Raw genomic sequence first — 20,331 nt, 5'->3', positions numbered from 1 at the left:
GCCAGGGGAGGTTGAGGTTGGATCTGGGGAACAATTTCTTCCCCAAAGGGCTGTGGGGCATTGGAACAGGCTGCCCAGGGCAGTGCTGGAGTCACCATCCCTGGAGAGGTTGGAAATACACATAGATGAGGTTCTTAGTGATGTGGGTTAGTGCCAGGGGTAGGTTAATGGTTGGACTCAGTGATCTTGAGGGTCCTTTCCAACTACGGTGATTCTATGGTTTGGTAACGCAGTGAGAGAACTCCCTCCTCTACACTACCTGCTGTATCAAGGATGAGAAAGTCCCTAAGTGTCAATTCTCTTCCTCAAAACTTGGTCCATCAGCAGCTGGATGAAGCAACTCCAAGAGAAGTCCCGTCGCATCCTGGAACAGGCTCCCAGACTCGCTGAGGGGTGCAGCATCCCAAAGCTCCGGGGAACACCCTCCCTAGAAACTCAACCTTCAGACAATTTTGCTGCCGTTTTTTCTGCTCTACGTATACAAAATAACACATTTCAAGACAGGGTAACTTGGCCAGATTTAGTAAACTTGCTGAAGGATTGCAACCAGCACATCTCTGTCCACAGTTTTGCTCCCCTAAGGCCCCCTCCCAAATCTCAAGAGCCTGTTCCAAGGCATGAACGCTCTAAAACTCCTCAGTAAAACAGATGTAAGAATTCAGCATTGGTTAAATAACGTTCTTCCGTAACCTCATTCTCAGAAGCAGAAGAACTGTTTTCAATTTAAAGCAGTCCCAAGAAAAGAAAAAAGAGGCAAAAAAAGAAGGAAGATACTCAGTGTGAAAAGTTTCATCACAAACAACTGAGTTTGAAAACAAAAATTATGAGCAATTGAAAGCTGGATTTCACTATAGAAAGTGCTATACAGGCTTATCCATAGGCATCAATACCAGCTCCAGCCATATGAACATTATTTAAATGATGCTTTTAATGATAAAGCATTGAGAAAAATGGCAGCCCTGAAGAATGAAGTCCTATCTCTAGAATACTGATAAGCCAATTGTTATTAACCTACCTTATGGCACAAACTACGTAAAGATTTACATTTATCGCAATAGGAGAAGTTACATTTAGAGGCGCTTTGTCTCCGGTGATCATGTTCAGTTCCAAAATGTTTTATCTTCCATACCTAAAATTTTGATACCACAGGGCAAGGGATGAGGCTGTTCCTGTTCATAAGGATTTTGCAATAGTGCTAAACTATAAAGAATAAGGTGTTTGATCTCCAAGAGCACAATTAGGAAATATTAAGATAATGAAATATGGAGAACTACCCACAACTGCCTTCTCGGCTATCATCTACAATAAGTCTAAGCTCATGCTTTGAGAAAGAGAATTTCATATAATTTCTTAATATAACTTATCGTGTAATTCTCAGTCTGTACAAGTCTGTGACGCTCACTTTTGAAAAGTCCTTCTGATTTTTACAGAGCTCTTTCTTCTGCCACAAATAATTGGCAAATCCTATCTAACCAAGAAGTCCTACCTAAGCAAGCAAGGCCCGCCCAAGCAAGCAAGGCCCGCCCAAGCAAGCAAGGCCCGCCCAAGCAAGCAAGGCCCGCCCAACCAAGCAAGGCCCGCCCAACCAAGCAAGGCCCGCCCAAGCAAGCAAGGCCCGCCCAACCAAGCAAGGCCCGCCCAACCAAGCAAGGCCCGCCCAACCAAGCAAGGCCCGCCCAAGCAAGCAAGGCCTATGACATATACAAGTTCTGGAGGTTTCAGCATCAGCAGCTGCTACTTGTGCAGAGCAATCTTTTCTAGGCTACCTAGTTTGGGGTAGATATTACAATATTTGAATTATTTTGGATAAAAACACAATTTCAGGCTCCACAAACTTAAACGGAGGGTGTTGGTCTCTTCTCCCAAGTAGCAAGTGACAAGGTGAGAGGAAACGGCCTCAAGTTGCGCCAGGGGAGGTTGAGGTTGGATCTGGGGAACAATTTCTTCCCCAAAGGGCTGTGGGGCATTGGAACAGGCTGCCCAGGGCAGTGCTGGAGTCACCAGCCCTGGAGGGGTTGAACAAACACATAGATGAGGTTCTCAGGGACATGGGGCAGTGCCAGGGATGGGTTATGGTTGGACTCAATGATCCTGAGGGTCTTTTCCAAGCAGAACTATTCTATTATTCGATTAAATACTTGCATATCACAATTTTCAATGGTCTTTGTATCTATCGAAATTTTAGTTCATAGAATCACAGAATCCCAAGTTTACGGGACCACAAGGATCAACTGGTCGCACCTTTACTAGCAAAAGTCCGGCCTAGACAAGCTGGCCCAGCCACATCTCAAAAGTGTCCAATGTTGGGGATCCAACACTTCCCTAGGGAGATTATTCCAAGGGTTGATTGTTCTCATGGTAAAAAATGTCCCTCTTGTGTCCAAGCAGAATCTCCCCAGAAGTGAGTTGTCCCATTGCCCCTCGGCTTTTCCATGGACTCCTTGTTAAAAAGGACTCTCCATCTTCTCTGTGGCCACCCTTTAAATATTGGAACATGGTCATGAAGTCTCCTGCCACCACCTTCTCTCAAGGCTGAACAAACCCTGTTCTCTAACAAATTTTGTTCTCTCAGTCTTTCCTACAGTAAATCTGATGGCATTTCACATTAATTACCTCATTACGGAGGTTCTTGAGGAATATGGAACACGCTTCTTCAGAAGGGAAAAATGGGTATCGAATGGCTACGGCCTGAACTCCACTTAGCAAAACAAAGCATTCCAATCGTCAAGACTACAGAAAGAGACATGTATATACTGTATATATATATATATATATCTTATTAACTCATCTGATATTGTTAGTGAAGTGGTAACCTTACATTAGTTATCACATCCAAACAGCGTGTTTTATTAACCTTGAAGCAAGGCCTAGTGTTTAAATCATGAGGACAAAGATCGGGACACTGGTATTTTATTCCTGGTTGTCATGTCAATTCATTGTATAATTTTAGTCAAGCTGTAAGCATGTTGTTTCCTCTATTTCCCCTATCTGTAAAAAGAGTGGTTTCTACTTAATAAGGGCATTTACCTCTTGATGCCCTTGGCCTGAATGCGTGCAATTGTTAATTAAATTAAATTAAATGGTCGTGTTAACGTGCTGGAAAACATTCATTTATCATCTTTATTTTCTAACAATATTCTCCTATTTTTATCTTATCTACATTTGATATATCTACATTTATTCTAATAATATAGTCTATAATATATATCAATGCATTATTTATTAATATATAAATATGCTTATGTTACAAATCATCCTGATACAATATCTCTGCATATTTTTATTGATATCTCTCTAGGTACTTTGATACCTACAAGGTGTAAGTGTTTGTATATATGCACACTAAATACATATTGACATACTCTACTAGACCATATATGTATTTATATTATAAGAATGTATCTATGCTTATATATTTTATTAAAATAATATATATATAAGCTTCCGAAATGCCTGTAGATCACACTAAGTCAAATTAAAGTCACTGCACTAGGCTCGGAGAGGACGTATATCAAATATTAGAGGTCCCAAAAAGAATAAAAAGCACCTTGACTCAACTGCAGAGGAAGAAAATTATTAAATATAAAAGGATTAAGTCTTTTCCAAATCAGGAGAGAAAAAGGTACGTGTGCTTTGGCAAATTCAATGCTAAACCATATCAAGTCAAGCCAAAAATAACTTCAGAACAGGTTGCTAAAGGGGTAAAAATTAGCACTAAAAGCTTTTTCAAACAATTGAATGGATAAATGATGATTGTTGGAGGAGATTCAAATGGGGCTCTTAGTTATGTAAGTCATACCTATTAAAAATAATTGCATTGACCATTCCCATTACTTAACGTCCACCCATAAATTTATCTCACAGACCTTTTGAAGGAGTCAAAAAACAGGAGTAAGAACAATCTAGTTGATACAGAGCACATGTCAAACCCAAAAGAGAAAAACAAAACATGGTCCTGCTTAATTAACATCCCATTAATTTATTTAAGGAAGATAGATTTTGGAGTCCTCCGATTCCCATTTGGAACAAGTTCGAAGAAGCAAATGTACAATACCTCAAGTTTTTATCACCTCCCGTGCTTCTCACACAGAGTTTGATGATAAGACGCCCAGGCACATTCACAATTATAATTTATGGATGCTGGAGCATATTTAATTCTAGTTAAATGCAGTTGGCATTTTAGCGCATTATAAAATCCTACGCTTGAGCAAGGACATGATGAGGATTTCCACACTATGTCTAACGTGACGCCCATGTTAACCAGACAGAATTTTCATATATATAGTCATTATATCTTTTCAAAATCTGCCTCCTAAGAAGGATAAAGCGATGGGGAAAACGTCAGTTCTACACAAAATTTGTATATATGGTACAACAGCTACAAGTATTTCAGGTTTCAATCTTTAGCCTTGTGATTGTTCCAAGTAGGCACCAACCACCAACAAAGACTTAAAGTGAACTGGTGAGCTCTAAATATTCGCCAAAGCAAAGTTTTGACACAGTCTCCCACAGCATCCTCACAGCTCAGTTGAGGAGGTGTGGTCTGGACAATAGAGTAGTGAGGTGGGTTGCAAACTGGCTTAAGGAGAGAAGCCAGAGAGTGGCAGTCAATGGTGCGGAGTCTAGTTGGAGGCCTGGATCTAGTGCAGTGCCTCAGGGGGCAGTGCTGGGGCCAATATTATTCAATATATTCATTAACGATTTGGCCGAGGGAATAGAGTGACTGTCAGCAAGTTTGCTGGTGACACCAAGCTGGGAGGAGTGGTGACGCGCCAGAGGCTGTGCTGCCATCAGAGACCTGGACAGGCTGGAGAGTTGGGCGGGGAATAACCTGATGAAATTTAACAAGGGCAAGTGTAGAGTCCTGCATCTGGGCGGGAACAACCCCAGGCTCCAGTATAGGTTGGGAAATTACATATTAGAGAGCAGTGGAGGGGAAAGGGACCTGGGGGTCCTGGTGGACAACAGGATGACCATGAGCCAGCACTGGGCCCTTGTGGCCAGGAAGCCAATGGTACCTGGGGTGGGTTAGAAGGGGGTGGTCAGTAGGTCAGAGAGGTTCTCCTGCCCCTCTGCTCTGCCCTGGGGAGACCACACCTGGAATCTTGTGTCCAGTTGTGGCCCCTCAGTTCCAGCAGGACAGGGAACTGCTGGAGAGGGTCCAGCGTAGGGCAACAAGGATGATTAAGGGAGTGGAGCATCTCCCTTATGAAGAAAGGCTGAGGGAGCTGGGACTCTTTAGTTTGGAGAAGAGGAGACTGAGGGGGTGACCTTATTAATGTTTATAAATATCTAAAGGGGGAGTGCCATGAGGATGGAGCCAGGCTCTTCTCGGTGGCAAACAATGACAGGACAAGGGGTAATGGGCTCAAACTGGAACACAAGAGGTTCCACTTAAATTTGAGAAGCAACTTGTTCGTGGTGAGGGTGGCAGAGCCTGGCCCAGGCTGCCCAGGGGGTTGTGGAGTCTCCTTCTGTGCAGACATTCAAAACCCGCCTGGACATGTTCCTGTGTGACCTCATCCAGGCGTTCCTGCTCCATGGGGGGATTGGACTAGATGATCTTTTGAGGTCCCTTCCAATCCCAAACATACTGTGATACTGTTTGTCCCCAGTTGATACACTTTACAAATCAATTATGGCGATGTCCAAATCTACCAGCTCTTGACATATCAAAAAATGCTGAAATTGTTTCTAAAATGACTAAATATCAGAGTTTTGAGAGGCTGCTGGTGGTTCTGGCTGGGGAACAGAGTGTAAAACACAGAGGGGAAAGAAAGATGCTGTTAAAAAGACAGTACGAGAAACAACCACAGCAGTGATTGAGAACACGCTATTTTCCAATATACAAACTGCAAAAGTGCACACGGTTATATTTTTCTTCTTCAAGTGAAAATACGACGAAGCCAAATGGCAACGAGAAACAAGTTGTATTTACAGCAAAAATTCCACAAGCCGCTACAAATGCTGCGACAAATCACTAAACCAACTAGACAAGCTACAGGAGACAATTAAAACATTTTAATGGATTTATCTAGACCTTCAGTATTAAATTTTATTCTCTAGATACTGTTTAAAATACATTTACCTAAACCTTTATTCTGAGAGACTTTTACATAGGGAGCAGAAAAACAGCAGAGGAAGAGACAAGATTCTTATTATCTCTTGTTTCCTTCGTAGCTTGTTTGGTTTGGTTTGGGAAACAGGACAAGTGTTTCAGAACTCAGGCAAGTAAATAGATCACAAAAAGGGGGGAAAAATTATATAAATCTTCACTAATAAGCTATTCTAACCAATACAGCAATTATAAATAATAAAATGTAGTGAGAGCAGCCGTTGCAAGTTCAAAGTTTACAGCAAAATTAAATAGGACATTGGGCAAGAATAGGAACGTGGCTAATGAGCACATTTTCTACCCATGTTAAGACTGTTTCAGGACAACTTTCTTAATTGCCGAAATGTAAAAAGCTGCACTTTCAATTGCATAATGCTTTTACATAATAAGTAGTTTTCTAACCTAGATTCTCTGTAATTACTCTCCAAGAACAACCGGTACCCAAATCTCCAAACTGGAAAACAGAAGGAGGTTAAAAAAGCACCTGAAATCACTAAAGATTTTTCCATAACTAAGTGAGATGATGTGGAAGGGTGTTGGCAAACTCAACGATCACCAAACTATACCTGAGATTAATTCTCTAGAAGTCGTGCAGATTTTAAGATGTAATTTTGGGAGCCGATGCTCTTGGAGAGAACCCTTGGAAAACTGATGCTTCTTCAGAAAACGTCCATGGAAGAACATGGTGCCTCCTCACAGTATCACAGTATGTTTGGGATTGGAAGGGACCTCTGGACCAGCTGGATCAATGGGCTGGGGCCAATTGTGTGAGGTTTAACAAAGCCAAGTGTTGGGTCCGGCACTTGGGTCACAACAACCCCATGAACGCTGCAGGGTCGGGGAAGAGCAGCTGGAAAGGACCTGGGGGTGTTGGTGACAGCGGCTGAACATGAGCCAGCGTGTGCCCAGGTGGCCAAGAGGCCACCAGCATCCTGGCTGGTACCAGCACTGGTGTGGCCAGCAGGCCCAGGGCAGTGACCGTCCCTGTGCTGGGACCTGGGGAGGCCAAACCATGAATCCTGGGGGCAGTTTTGGGCCCCTCACGCCACAAAAGACCTTGAGATGCTGGAGCGAGTGGAGAGAAGGGAACGGAGCTGGTGAGGGGCTGGAGCACAAGTGTGATGGGAGCGGCTGAGGGACCTGGGGGGTTCAGCTGGAGAACAGGAGCTGAGGGGACACAGGGACACAAAGAAACGGCCTCAAGTTGCACCAGGGGAGGTTGAGGTTGGATGTGGGAACAATTTCTTCCCCAAAGGGCTGTGGGGCATTGGAACAGGCTGCCCAGGGCAGTGCTGGAGTCACCAGCCCTGGAGGGGTTGGAAATACACAGAGATGAGGTTCTCAGGGACATGGGGCAGTGCCAGGGGTGGGTGAATAGTTGGATTCGATCATCTTGAGGGTCTTTTCCAACCAAAATGATTCTATGACTCTAAGATATGAGGTGCAAAATAAATCCAGGAAGCCAATCTCAAATACGTGATTGAAATAATTAATTGCTACAATTCTCACAATGCTGAGCAAGAAATCCAAAATATTAATAAGAATGCAAAGAAATTTAGTCTCTTAATTATTAGGAATTATTCCAGGGTTAGACTCATTCTGAAATTTCCCATTTAGACAGAAAACCTTGTCCTGTTCCTGACCACAATTCTCTTATGAAACCTTGTTTCCGAATATATTCCCTATGCTACTCAGCAGACGAGTGACAAGGTCTCAACTCTGTCATTATTAATATCCACAATAGGATGACGAGGTTTGGATCCCGGCCGAGGAAAATCCGTCCACCGAACTGCAGCCGTTCCACGATCACAGTCGACTTAAAACCTCTCAAAACGCTCTAAAATGAGTGGGGAAAAGGGCAACGCTTGGCACAAAACCCTAAATATTAGGCAGGGACCTATCTAGAAAAGCCAAACATTAAAGTTTTTGATTAACATACAAAATAAAAATAACGTGCAAGAGCTTGTCGGACCAATGCACTCTCATTTTATAAGAGCGCTCCAAAGGAAATTCCTTTACCTTTAATTTCTTTGTCTATACATCCACGTCGGGAATGGTTTTATTTGCTTCTGTGCCTTCCTCCTCAACTTCTCACCCATCTTGTCCTTGGCTTACATTCCAGCAATAAGTTTATAATGCTTAGTTTTATCAAATATGATGAAAGGTTAAATGAATAACACTGCATTCCAGCTACTGTGTTGGTAATTGAATTTATATTTCCAGATCCCAATACCATTCCTAGTAAAATGGTTACAGAAATTTTCCTTTGGGAAAGGGAAACCTTGGGGAAACCTTCTGAGGTTAAACCCTCAGAAACTGAAGATGCTTTGGGTATTAAGCTTCACACACATCCCTGTGTTATTCCAACTGTGGTAATTGAGCTAGTTAATAATATTGCTCCTTCCTACATCATGACTACACTACCAGGACAATTTCAAGCTATTATTTGAAGACTAAAAGACCTTTCCTTGGGGACATCTTCAAAAATGCCACCATATCACACTTGTCACCAGCATCCTTAGCACAGCAAACACCAACAAAATGCCATTTTTCCCACTTTACCCATAGGTAAAGGGCAGAACGATGAGAGTGAAGCTTTGGCGTTAAGCCTGGCCTAAGGTGGCTTTGCCCTCCCCATCAGCAGCCCAGCATGTCATTTGGGTCCGAGGCCATTCTTTTCACCAGGATTTGAAATAGGTGACACCTATTTCAAGGTGTCACATTCTTTGCTTCTTTAATAGTGTTTTTCTTTCCCCAAAGTGAGTCACTATGGAAAATGTCATTCTCTTGAAAGCGACAAAAACCTGACAAACAAACCCAAGTGTCACTAAAATGAACGTTCATTGATCTCTCCTACAACTCCCAGATACCGATAACTTCAAATTCAATGAGAAAAATCCCAAATTACTCAACAACAGTAACTGGCTTCAGGACAATTTAAATCTGCAACTGTTCAAATAGTTCCTACTAATATGCTGCTAAGCACACGATCTGTTTGGCTTTGCTCTGATTTGGCTGGGAAGTCACTTGCAGAAAGAAGGAAAATGTTTTTGATGGCTTGTTCAAAAGGAAAAATAGCCGTTTATTGGGTTATGTAAAAATTTCATACTTGTGTTGGAAATACAGTCTGGCAGAACACGTTTAATTACCGTTGGCTCTTCTGGAACATTAAGTAAAAAATAACTATCACAGTATCACAGTATGTTTGGGATTGGAAGGGACCTCAAAATATCATCCAGTGCAATCCCCCCATGGAGCAGGAACACCCAGATGAGGTTACACAGGAAGGTGTCCAGGCGGGTTGGAATGTCTGCACAGAAGGAGACTCCACAACCCCCTGGGCAGCCTGGGCCAGGCTCTGCCACCCTCACCCCCAACAAGTTTCTTCTCAAATTTAAGTGGAACCTCTTGTGTTTCAGCTTGATCCCATTACCCCTTGTCCTGTCATTGTTTGCCACCGAGAAGAGCCTGGCTCCATCCTCGTGGCATTCACCATTTATATATTTATAAGCATTAATAAGGTCACCCCTCAGTCTCCTCTTCTCCAAACTAAAGAGCCCCAGCTCCCTCAGCCTTTCTTCATAAGGGAGATGCTCCACTCCCTTAATCATCTTTGTTGCCCTACGCTGGACTCTCTCCAGCAGTTCCCTGTCCTGCTGGAACTGAGGGGCCACAGCTGGACACAAGATTCCAGGTGTGGTCTCCCCAGGGCAGAGCAGAGGGGCAGGAGAACCTCTCGGACCTACTGACCACCCCCTTCTAACCCACCCCAGGTACCATTGGCTTCCTGGCCACAAGGGCCAGTGCTGGCTCATGGTCACCCTGCTGTCCCCAGCACCCCCAGCTCCCTTTCCCCTCCACTGCTCTCTAATATGTAATTTCCCAACCTATACTGGAACCTGGGGTTGTTCCTGCCCAGATTCAAGACTCTACACTTTCCCTTGTTAAATTTCATCAGGTTATTCCCCGCCCAACTCTCCAGCCTGTCCAGGTCTCTGATGGCAGCACAGCCTCTGGCGTGTCACCACTCCTCCCAGCTTGGTGTCACCAGCAAACCTGCTGACAGTCACTCAATTCTCTCGTCCAAATCGTTAATTAATATATTGAATAATACTGGCCCCAATACTAACCCCTGAGGCACTGCACTAGATCCAGGCCTCCAACTAGACTCCGCACCATTGACTACCACTCTCTGGCTTCTCTCCTTAAGCCAGTTTGCAACCCACCTCACTACTCTATTGTCTACACCACACCTCCTCAACTTAGCTGTGAGGATGCTGTGGGAGACTGTGTCAAAGGCTTTACTGAAGTCAAGGTAGACCACATCCACCGCTCTGCCGTCATCCATCCACCTTGTTACATTCTCATAAAAGGTTGGTCAAGCATGACTTCCCCTTGGTAAAGCCATGCTGACTGCATGATTATAACTATGTTATAATCGTATTAAGTGTTTGTCTTTGGTGGTTTAAGACAAAGATTTTAGTCAAAGTTCTCATTAAATCTTAGATCATTCTTTGCAGAACTTCGCTCCCTTATGTGTCTATTCAATTCATTTGATCACGACACGATATTCCCACAACTGACTCGTGCTGCTTCTACCAGTAGTTCATTCTATGCCCAATATCATAGATATGATACGAATAAACTTCTCTTCTTTCACCTTGTCTATGGTTAAAAAACCTACCAGGAGTTACTTTGTTGGGTTTTACCAGTGTTTCTCGCTCCAACCCGAAGCGCAGCTTCCACCGCATCCCGAGCGGTTCACTGACATATGTTCCAAATTCTGATGAATAAACGCCATAAGTCACAGTTCTTACTTTAATATCACATATTAGTACAAAAAATCCCATCCTTTCAGTCATATATTAACCCTACACACTTTGTATCTCTCATCCAGAACGACCATCACCAAAAGATCTCTTAATTTTGGTTCGTTTCTGAGATGTTGTGGTCAAGCCTTCACTTTTGAGCCAATATAAGTTTCTTTGGGGTTTTTACTGTTTTGGTGGGGTTTTTTGATAGTGTGTATGGTGGGGTTTATTTGTTTGGTTCGGTGTTTTGGTTTGGATTTTCTAATGGGTTATTTGAAGGTTGTGGAATATCAGAATAAATGTCGGGGAGATAAATCACCATCACACCTTGGGAAATTTGCTGTAGGGCTCTCAGTAAACAAGCTGGAATACATGGTTCTAATTATGATTTGTGTGATGACAGAAATGAGAAGCTCTAATCACGAACCAAGGCCTTACTATACAATTAATATGGTCTGTAGACACTCGACGACGCTCTGTACCCTAAAGAGCTCATGTATAGGGCAAGAGACAAGGGTCCCAAGGAGTATCTACCATTCCAAAGGAAATGCAGAATCTTTCCAGTCTCAAATGAGGAAAAAAAACCAACTTCCAAGAACTGTCAAGCCCAGGACCTTGTAGTATAGGATCGCTGAATGGTTTTGGTTGGAAATGACCTTCAAGATCACATTAACCCACCCCATGTCCCTGAGAACCTCATCTGTGTGTCTGTTCAACCCCTCCAGGGATGGTGACTCCAGCACTGCCCTGGGCAGCCTGTTCCAGCATTTCACAACCCCTTCCATGAAAAGCTTTTCCTAATATCCAATCTAAACCTTGCCTGGTGTAATTTGAGGCTCAAGACACTGGTGAAGCTTCTGAAACATATCAAGAATCTCTTATAATAATTATATTGTGACTCTTCTGTTTTCAAGATCCTTGTGATTGAAAACTCCAAGAGTTTCATGGACCTGGGGCCAAGAAGTGCTGCTGCACAACCATTCTATACTGTCGCACCGTTCAAAATCACAAAGATAAAGGAGATTTCAAGAAAAACAACCACCACACACAGTTTCTGTCAAAGGAAACATGCAAGAGCTTAATACTAAATCCATCTCTGGCCTGCAGCGATTGATGCCAGAGGCAACGTTTTTTCTGTGCTGCTGTGATTAAGACAGAAGATGAGTTTTATCTTGTGAAAAAAGGGCAATAAAACTCTCAAAGGAGACATTCACAGACCGCTCTGGCAATAGTTCACCCCAACTTCAAACTGGCTCCCATGCTACTCACGGCAGGACAGCAGAGATTTGGGGTGGGATGAAGCTGCTCTAGAACCAGCTTGTCAGGATGCTTTTGTAGACTGAGCCTACCAAAGCTACATCACCTTAATATTCACCTACTTGGGTCTTGAAGAGCATGGGCTTGAGCTGCAGCCACGTGAATGGGGCTGCATCCAGCTGGCGGCCAGGCACTAGTGGTGTCCCCAGGGGTCAGGGTTGGGTCCGGTCCTGTTCAACATCTTTATTGATGATTTAGATGAGGGCATTGAGACCATCATCAGCAAATTTGCTGCTGACACCAAGTTGGGAGGGAGTGTGGAGCTGCTGGAAGGCAGGAGGGCTCTGCAGAGGGGTCTGGAGAGACTGGAAAAATGGGCCCATTCCAGTGGGATGAAGTTCAACAAGGCCAAGTGGCGGGTGCTGCCCTTTGGCCACAACAACCCCTGCAGCGCTCCAGGCTGGGCACAGAGTGGCTGGAGAGCAGTCAGGCAGAAAGGGACCTGGGGGGACTCATGGACAGGAAGCTCAACAGGAGCCACCAGTGTGCCCAGGTGGCCAAGAAGGCCAACGGGATCCTGTCCTGGATCCAAACCAGCGTGGTCAGCAGGACAAGGGCAGTGATCCTTCCCCTGTGCTCTGCATTGGGGAGGCCACACCTGGAGTGTTGTGTTCAGTTCTGGGCCCCTCAGCTCAGGAAAGAGATTGAAGTGCTGGAGCGGGTGCAGAGAAGAGCAACAAGACTGGGGAAGGGACTGGAACACAAGCCCTATGGGGAGAGGCTGAGGGAGCTGGGCTTGTTTAGTCTGGAGAAGAGGAGGCTTAGAGCTGAGCTCAGCACTCTCTAGAACTACCTGAAGGGCAGTTCTAGCCAGGTGGGGCTTGGTCTCTTCTCCCAGGCAGTCAGCAATAGGACAAGGGGGCATGGTCTTCAAGTCTACCAGGGGAAATTTAGACTGGAGATTAGAAAGCAATTCTTTACAGAGAGAGTGGTCAGGCATTGGAATGGCTGCCCAGGGAGGTGCTGGACTCACCGGCCCTGGAGGTTTTTAAACTGAGCTTGGCCATGGCACTTAGTGCCATGATCTAGTAAACGGACTAGAGTTGCACCAAGGGTTGGACTCGATGATCTCTGAGGTCTTTTCCAACCCAGTCCATTCTGTGATTCTGTGATTCTGTGTTTTGCTCCAGGTCAGGCACATCTTTAGAGAAACTCAGAGAAAGGTTAAAAATCTGGCTGCTATTGAAATAAATCTTCACATTCAGGTAGGTCAAAACACCATGATTACAGTGACAAGAGGATGATGCTGTTATAGACCGTACGGCAGAAGATCAACAGATAAAAATGGGAGAAAAGTGAGCAAAACAGGCAATGAAACATTGACTAAGCACCAGGGAGACAGACGAGGTTGTAGTTACATAGCAGTTTATACACCAGATCTGTGACACATCATGAAAAGGTTCTGGAAGGTATAAAAATACAGCCTGAAATATCTGTAGTGGAAAAAAAAGAAATCTGGGTGGAACTTTAAGGAATAACAGACACATTGTTAAAGTAGCTTTTTGTGTGTCTCTACTTTGATAAGTTTTAATCTAGATACTACAAATCACAACTATATAATGACCTTTTTCCTCTTCAGTTTTAAGACAAAATGCTAAATATGTCTATATGGTTCTCTAGTGAAGTCAAAGATAACCATGCAAGTGCTCCTAATAACCAGAATGTAGCATAAAAAATGAGCTATAAGAATAGCTATAATTAAAGAATAAGCTATAGTATATATAAGTCGCAGATATACAACACAGACCATCAGATGCCTTCAAGTACACTAACGCTGAATGACTTAATGCAAAGTATATAAATACATGATCAAAAGCCATTAATGGTCAGGAATATTTGTCTAGTTCCAACCAACGAGTAGAGACGTGAGCAAACGAGTCATTATTGACCCCTATACACGGAATCCCGCAATCTATATTAATGCTCCAACAGCACGTTTGTGAGTCAGATTGGTTATGATGATTGCGTAGGTGATTAACGAAGATTAATCATTAGTTTCTTACAGGTAAGCCTTGTACCTAATACATCTATAATGACCTAAACATCAATTAGATCTTAGTGTTGCAGTAGGTCCTAAGTTCTGCAAGATGCATTAAGGTGGCGTTTTAATATCAAAGTATCAACCGGATCAACTGTTTCAAATGAAACCATTTAAATTGATTTAGTTTGCAATACTCTTGAGTAGCACTAACATTTTCCTGTCTTAGAGAATCAGCTGTTTGGCAGTTCCTCACTGTAATAAGAATTTAGTTTTTCAAGAAATTAAAAGACTAATTAACTGTGTTAACTGTGGTCCATGAATCGGCAAACGCTAAAAATACTCACAAAAAACGAAAGAGGAGGGGATTGAAAACGAACTAAACAAATATCTTTTTCAAGTGGGTTCAATGTACCTTGTGAAGAAAGTTCTAATACGACACATGAGGGATGCACCATCAGATTTGGCAGCACAAATAGAATTATTTTGCACAAAAAAGACTGCAAAGATAAAGCAAAGTTGACTCAGTCTAGAAGAACGTCCTTTATGAAGTTACAAAACTAAAATATCAGCATTTCCCTCCTCATTCCAAACCCACAATTGTTTGTTTAACTACCGGACGACCACATATATATGATTCTAATCAAGGTATTTTATATATAGGATGGAGAAACATACTTGCATGTAAATAATTTGCACGCAAAGGCCAAACCAAGAAGTAATTGGGGTGAGGACGGTGGCTGAACGGTTCCAGGGTTAAGGAGCCTCATAAAAGGAAACGTAGGCAATAAAAAACAAGCTATGATGGATGAGAAGCAGAAGGTGAACTGTGGGAAATGGTTAAACTCCTTCCATCATGGATAATTATCACTCCGGCTCAATCCCAAGGAAGGAAAAGGTGGGTGGATTTAGAATAGGGTGCTTAGAAGAGTTTCTTGGGCTGCTGCTGTTGTGTGGCTACAAAATACGCAAAATGTAACACGCGGTAACACAGATGGCTGTGATATCCAACCAGGCTCCTATCTCCTTTCATCCTAAATAGATTATACTTAGGCTATTTCAGTAAACTTATTTTAAATATGACGTAGAATCTAAGACACTGAGCAACGTCAAAGTGGATTTTCAGTTCTTCCATTCTTCTTTCAATTCTTATCTTGTTAAACTTACAAAATACCCAAAATATAACACGATACGGAAATCACATCTAAGATTTCCATGTCTGTTCGTTGCTCAAAACTTGGTTTTGTTCCACAACAGACTATCAGTTTGTGTTGGTGTCTTCTAATCTGTATTGTGCTCTACCCATGTACCTGAGCCTACATAAAACAAGGGACTGCAAAGGGTTAATTCAGAGATATGATGCAAATATGCTGTTTACCAATCCTATTGCGTCCAAGTTTCATCTATAGTCCCACATCATTTCCAGCAAATAATTCGACACAAAAAACATTCATCAACTGTTTGGGCACAAACAAAACAAAAAGGGTGTTTTTAAGAGAACGGTTCAAGAGGAGGGAAGGGGGTGGACGCGGAGGAAGAGACACGAACAGACGGAGGCCGAAATCTTCAGAGCTTGCATTAAGACAACTTGATACACAAGAAGTAAAAAGCCACGGGGGGGATATGAGATCAGAGGAGGTACAGAGGAAGGCAGGAGTGCTGGCAATTTGGGTGGAATTTGGGTGCTGGCAATTTGGGTGGCCATGAGCCAGCACTGGGCCCTTGTGGCCAGGAAGGCCAATGGCATCCTGGGGTGTATTAGAAGGGGGTGGTCAGTAGATCGAGAGAGGTCCTCCTTCCCCTATTCTCCAACCTGGTGAGACCCCATCTGGAATATTGTGTCCAGCTGTGGCCCCTCAGTTCCAGAAGGACAGGGAACTGCTGGAGAGGGTCCAGCGTAGGGCAACGAAGATGATTAAGGGAGTGGAGCATCTCCCTTATGAAGAAAGGCTGAGGGAGCTGGGGCTCTTTAGTTTGGAGAAGAGGAGACTAAGGGAGGACCTCATTAATGTTTATAAATATATAAAGGGTGAGTGCCATGAGGATGGAGCCAGGCTCTTCTCGGTGGCAAACAATGATAGGACAAGGGGTAATGGGATCAAGCTGAAACACAAGAGGTTCCACTTAAATTTGAGAAGCAACTTGTTCCTGGTGAGGGTGTCAGAGCCTGGCCCAGGCTGCCCAGGGGGTTGTGGAGTCTCCTTCTGTGCAGACATTCCAACCCGCCTGGACACCTTCCTGTGTAACCTCATCTGGGTGTTCCTGCTCCATGGGGGGATTGGACTAGATGATCTTTTGAGGTCCCTTCCAATCCCAAACATACTGTGATACTGTGAAAAATTTAATTCATTTCTTCTCTGTTTAAATCAACTGTAACCCAAGCGAAGGTTTTCTGACGCATTTACCATGGCAGAGGTCTAAGCCGGAGCTGTGTGTAACTCCTCTTAGGCAAAGCAGCGAAGACTTTGGGTTCCGCTGCATCAGAGAAATGTTCTTTTACTGCCTCCGTGAGGAGATCCACACAAACTGTCACATGCTGTAAAATGTTTGCTGGCAGAGAACGTTAATATTCCCCTAGGGATGCTGCCTGTGAATGGAGAACAACTGCAAAGTGTTGTCCCATTTATCAGGGAAAAGATATATTTACTGTTTGCAATATATATTGTTTTCTTATTATATGGAAAAACCTTTAGAAGGACTTTTATATGTAACATGCACACCACTAAAACCCATGTGGTGTGAGGAATAGAGCAACCGCCAACCAAAACACGTTGTATAGTATAATAAACATGAGAAACCTTTTTCTTAACAAAAAAAATAGCATTGAGTCTTGCATATTCTTCAGGCAAGTTCTCTCTATAGCAAACAGTCCACCCACAAAAGGTCAGAATCTAATCACACTATTCAGGAAAAACACATTAGTCAGCCTACAGGAAAAGGCAAACACCACAGTATGTTACAAAAACTCCTATTTAGGCCATTCCCTTATAACATAAAATCCTTGAGACTCTTGAGGGCATCTAATCCAACCTCCCACTCAAGCAGAGCCACCATATCCAACGAGTAATTATAAAGAATAAAATATGCATAGAAAAGTATTGCTATGGGTAGCTTTTCTACCCTGAGCTTGCACCCCAGTATCGCTTGTCGGAAAAGAGACGGGCTACATGTGTGTTTGGAAGAGAAGTCACGTAAAAACCAATATTTTGTGAGGTTTGAAGCAGAATTTAGAGAAAGTAAGACTCACTTGCTACCCCAGATGCGATTCCGTAAAGGAGGCCGCCCCCATCGGTTTGCTGCTGAAAGACGTGGGTGCCAGGAGGAGGGCTCCGCTCTTGTCTAATGAAATTATAAAGGAGAGTTTTCACAAGCCTGCTGGTGTAAGGGACGCTGGAAAGACAAAGAAAACAGCTTGAGCTCATTGGCAAAACCCAGCACAACAAAGCCTGGGAAAGGAAAGAACATCCCGGTGTCGCCCAATGCAAAAGCCCCTTCAATAGCGGGATCAAGGGAAGTACTTTTGTTTTCCTTTTCCAATCCTACTTTAAAATCAATAATTTGGAATGGGATTCTTTTACCTCAAGAGGCAACTGGAAAAATATGTATGCAAGGGAAAGAAAAATGTTCTTTGTTTAGTTTTCACTCCATGCATTGGTTACATAAAACGGGTAACAACAGGATTTCTCCACCTGCCCCCAGTATTTTCGGCTTTGCGCACAGTTGGGGCCAAGTTGCAAAAGCCAATAGAACATCTAATAAATGAACGTAAAAGAGAGCAGGTACCTGCTACTCCCAATTCAGACCTACACCTATTGTCTCTTGTTCCAAATAGTCCTCATTTTGCCTCAAACCTTCATTTCTTTGGGTTCAGATGCTCAAGTACCACCAAACCCATAACCTGGGGCTCTGTCCTGCTGGAGTTTTGGGCCCTACTCTTACACTTAGTAGGAACTTCAGAAAACCAATAGAAACACTTCCCAAAAATCCAGAATTTGAAGTAGAAAGTGGACGAACGGTCGCTTGAGCGAAATATATAAAAGCCACCAAGCGTTTAAACAAAACAACCACATCACCAGAACAAGTGGTATTAATATTACACAACTGAGTTAATCACTTGCTAAGTATTTCTCCTATCGAGCTTAAAACTCCAGAGCAGCACATATTTACAGTCTTTCAATACATACGTATATACAGTCTTTATGTGTTTGCTTTCGTATTCTGTTTTCTTTGGAGCAGAACAAGTTTCTGTTGTCTGGTCCAAGTGAGCAGACCTACCATCGCCCATGCATCAGGTATTTGTGGATGATGCTCTCGCGGAGAATTTCTTTGTGGAATAATTGGCAGGACAAGAAGACGATGAGAGTTGTCACCGCCTCCAAGGAAATGCTGTATGTAATATCCCTGCAGGACGAAAAAATAATAAGGAAAAATAAAGATTAATTTAGTTCGTTTACAAACAGACTTCCAAGAACGCTTGGTAGCTTCACCTGAGGTTGTACAGTGAGTTGCATCTGGGAACATATAAACAACATGTCCATATCTGGACATCCTTAAATGCATGGGGCCGGATGGGATGCATCCGCGGGTGCTGAGGGAGCTGGCTGAAGTCATTGCTGGACCGCTCTCCATCATCTTTGCCAAGTCTTGGGAAACGGGAGAGGTGCCCGAGGATTGGAGGAAAGCAAATGTCACTCCAGTCTTCAAAAAGGGCAAGAAGGAGGACCCGGGTAATTATAGACCGGTCAGCCTTACCTCTGTCCCTGGGAAAGTAATGGAACAGCTTATCCTTGGTGCCATCTCAAGGCATATCAAGGATAAGAGGGTTATTAGGGGCAGTCAGAACGGCTTTACCAAGGGGAAGTCATGCTTGACCAACCTCATAGCCTTTTATGAGAATGTAACAAGGTGGATGGATGACGGCAGAGCGGTGGATGTGGTCTACCTTGACTTCAGTAAAGCCTTTGACACAGTCTCCCACAGCATCCTCACAGCTAAGTTGAGGAGGTGTGGTCTGGACAATAGAGTAGTGAGGTGGGTTGCAAACTGGCTTAAGGAGAGAAGCCAGAGAGTGGTAGTCAATGGTGCTGAGTCTAGTTGGAGGCCTGGATCTAGTGCAGTGCCTCAGGGGTCAGTGCTGGGGCCAATATTATTCAATATATTCATTAACGATTTAGACGAGGGAATAGAGTGACTGTCAGCAAGTTTGCTGGTGACACCAAGCTGGGAGGAGTGGTGACACGCCAGAGGCTGTGCTGCCATCAGAGACCTGGACAGGCTGGAGAGTTGGGCGGGAAAATGTAATGAAATAGAACAAGGGCAAGTGTAGAGTCTTGAATCTGGGCAGAACAACCCCAGGTTCCAGTGTAAGTTGGGGAATGACCTATTAGAGAGCAGCGTAGGGGAAAGGGAGCTGGGGGTGCTGGGGACAGCAGGGTGACCATGAGCCAGCACTGGGCCCTTGTGGCCAGGAAGCCAATGGTACCTGGGGTGGGTTAGAAGGGGGTGGTCAGTAGGTCAGAGAGGTTCTCCTGCCCCTCTGCTCTGCCCTGGGGAGACCACACCTGGAATATTGTGTCCAGTTGTGGCCCCTCAGTTCCAGCAGGACAGGGAACTGCTGGAGAGAGTCCAGCGTAGGGCAACGAAGATGCTGAAGGGAGTGGAGCATCTCCCTTATGAAAAAAGGCTGGGGGAGCTGGGGCTCTTCAGTTTGGAGAAGACTGAGGGGTAAGCAGGTGCAATAACAGAGATATCTCAAAAGTGTGCCCTTTGGCCTGTTAAATAAAATTGTCAGAAAAATATCGTTTTCAGTCAGGGAATTGTTCAGCTCCACCTGCCAGGAATAGTGGGCCCCTAAAACAGGAATATAAAACATAAATCCTAGTTTAAGTGTAAGAAATGCTCAGGACGGCATGATACTACATATAGTTCAGTTTTAAAAGGGATTTTTGAGGTAACAGCGAAGTGTAAAGTTTCAAGATATTAAAGCCAGTCCCAAAGTCCGCAATATGTTTCAAAATCCAGCATCATTAAGCTACAACACAGGTGTCCCAGACCAGTTATCAAGGGGTTTTTGACCTGGGACCTATAGGAAATTCAAAATCTATTTATAC

At 43.7% G+C, this 20,331-nt stretch overlaps 1 protein-coding gene across 6 annotated transcripts in view; it reads right to left on the bottom strand.

The window, feature by feature from the left end:
- Positions 1-20,331, bottom strand: part of DYM (dymeclin) — a 190,823-nt gene that overhangs the window by 129,818 nt on the left and 40,674 nt on the right. For all 6 annotated transcript variants that reach the window (XR_010469154.1, XM_065046825.1, XM_065046827.1 and 3 more), the window contains 2 exons: positions 18,497-18,622; positions 17,469-17,611 (listed from right to left, as the gene is read on the bottom strand). Coding sequence is in view for 5 of the 6 variants with exons in the window: in XM_065046825.1 (XP_064902897.1) it covers positions 17,469-17,611; positions 18,497-18,622 (269 nt within the window). In the remaining variant the exon portion in view is untranslated. The remainder of the gene's footprint in view (positions 1-17,468; positions 17,612-18,496; positions 18,623-20,331) is intronic.

The sequence above is a fragment of the Columba livia genome, chromosome Z (genome assembly GCF_036013475.1).
Source record: "Columba livia isolate bColLiv1 breed racing homer chromosome Z, bColLiv1.pat.W.v2, whole genome shotgun sequence".
In the NCBI taxonomy this organism is placed as follows: domain Eukaryota; kingdom Metazoa; phylum Chordata; class Aves; order Columbiformes; family Columbidae; genus Columba; species Columba livia.
The sequence above is the reverse complement of the archived record's forward strand: the minus strand, read 5'-3'. Positions and strand labels throughout refer to the sequence as shown.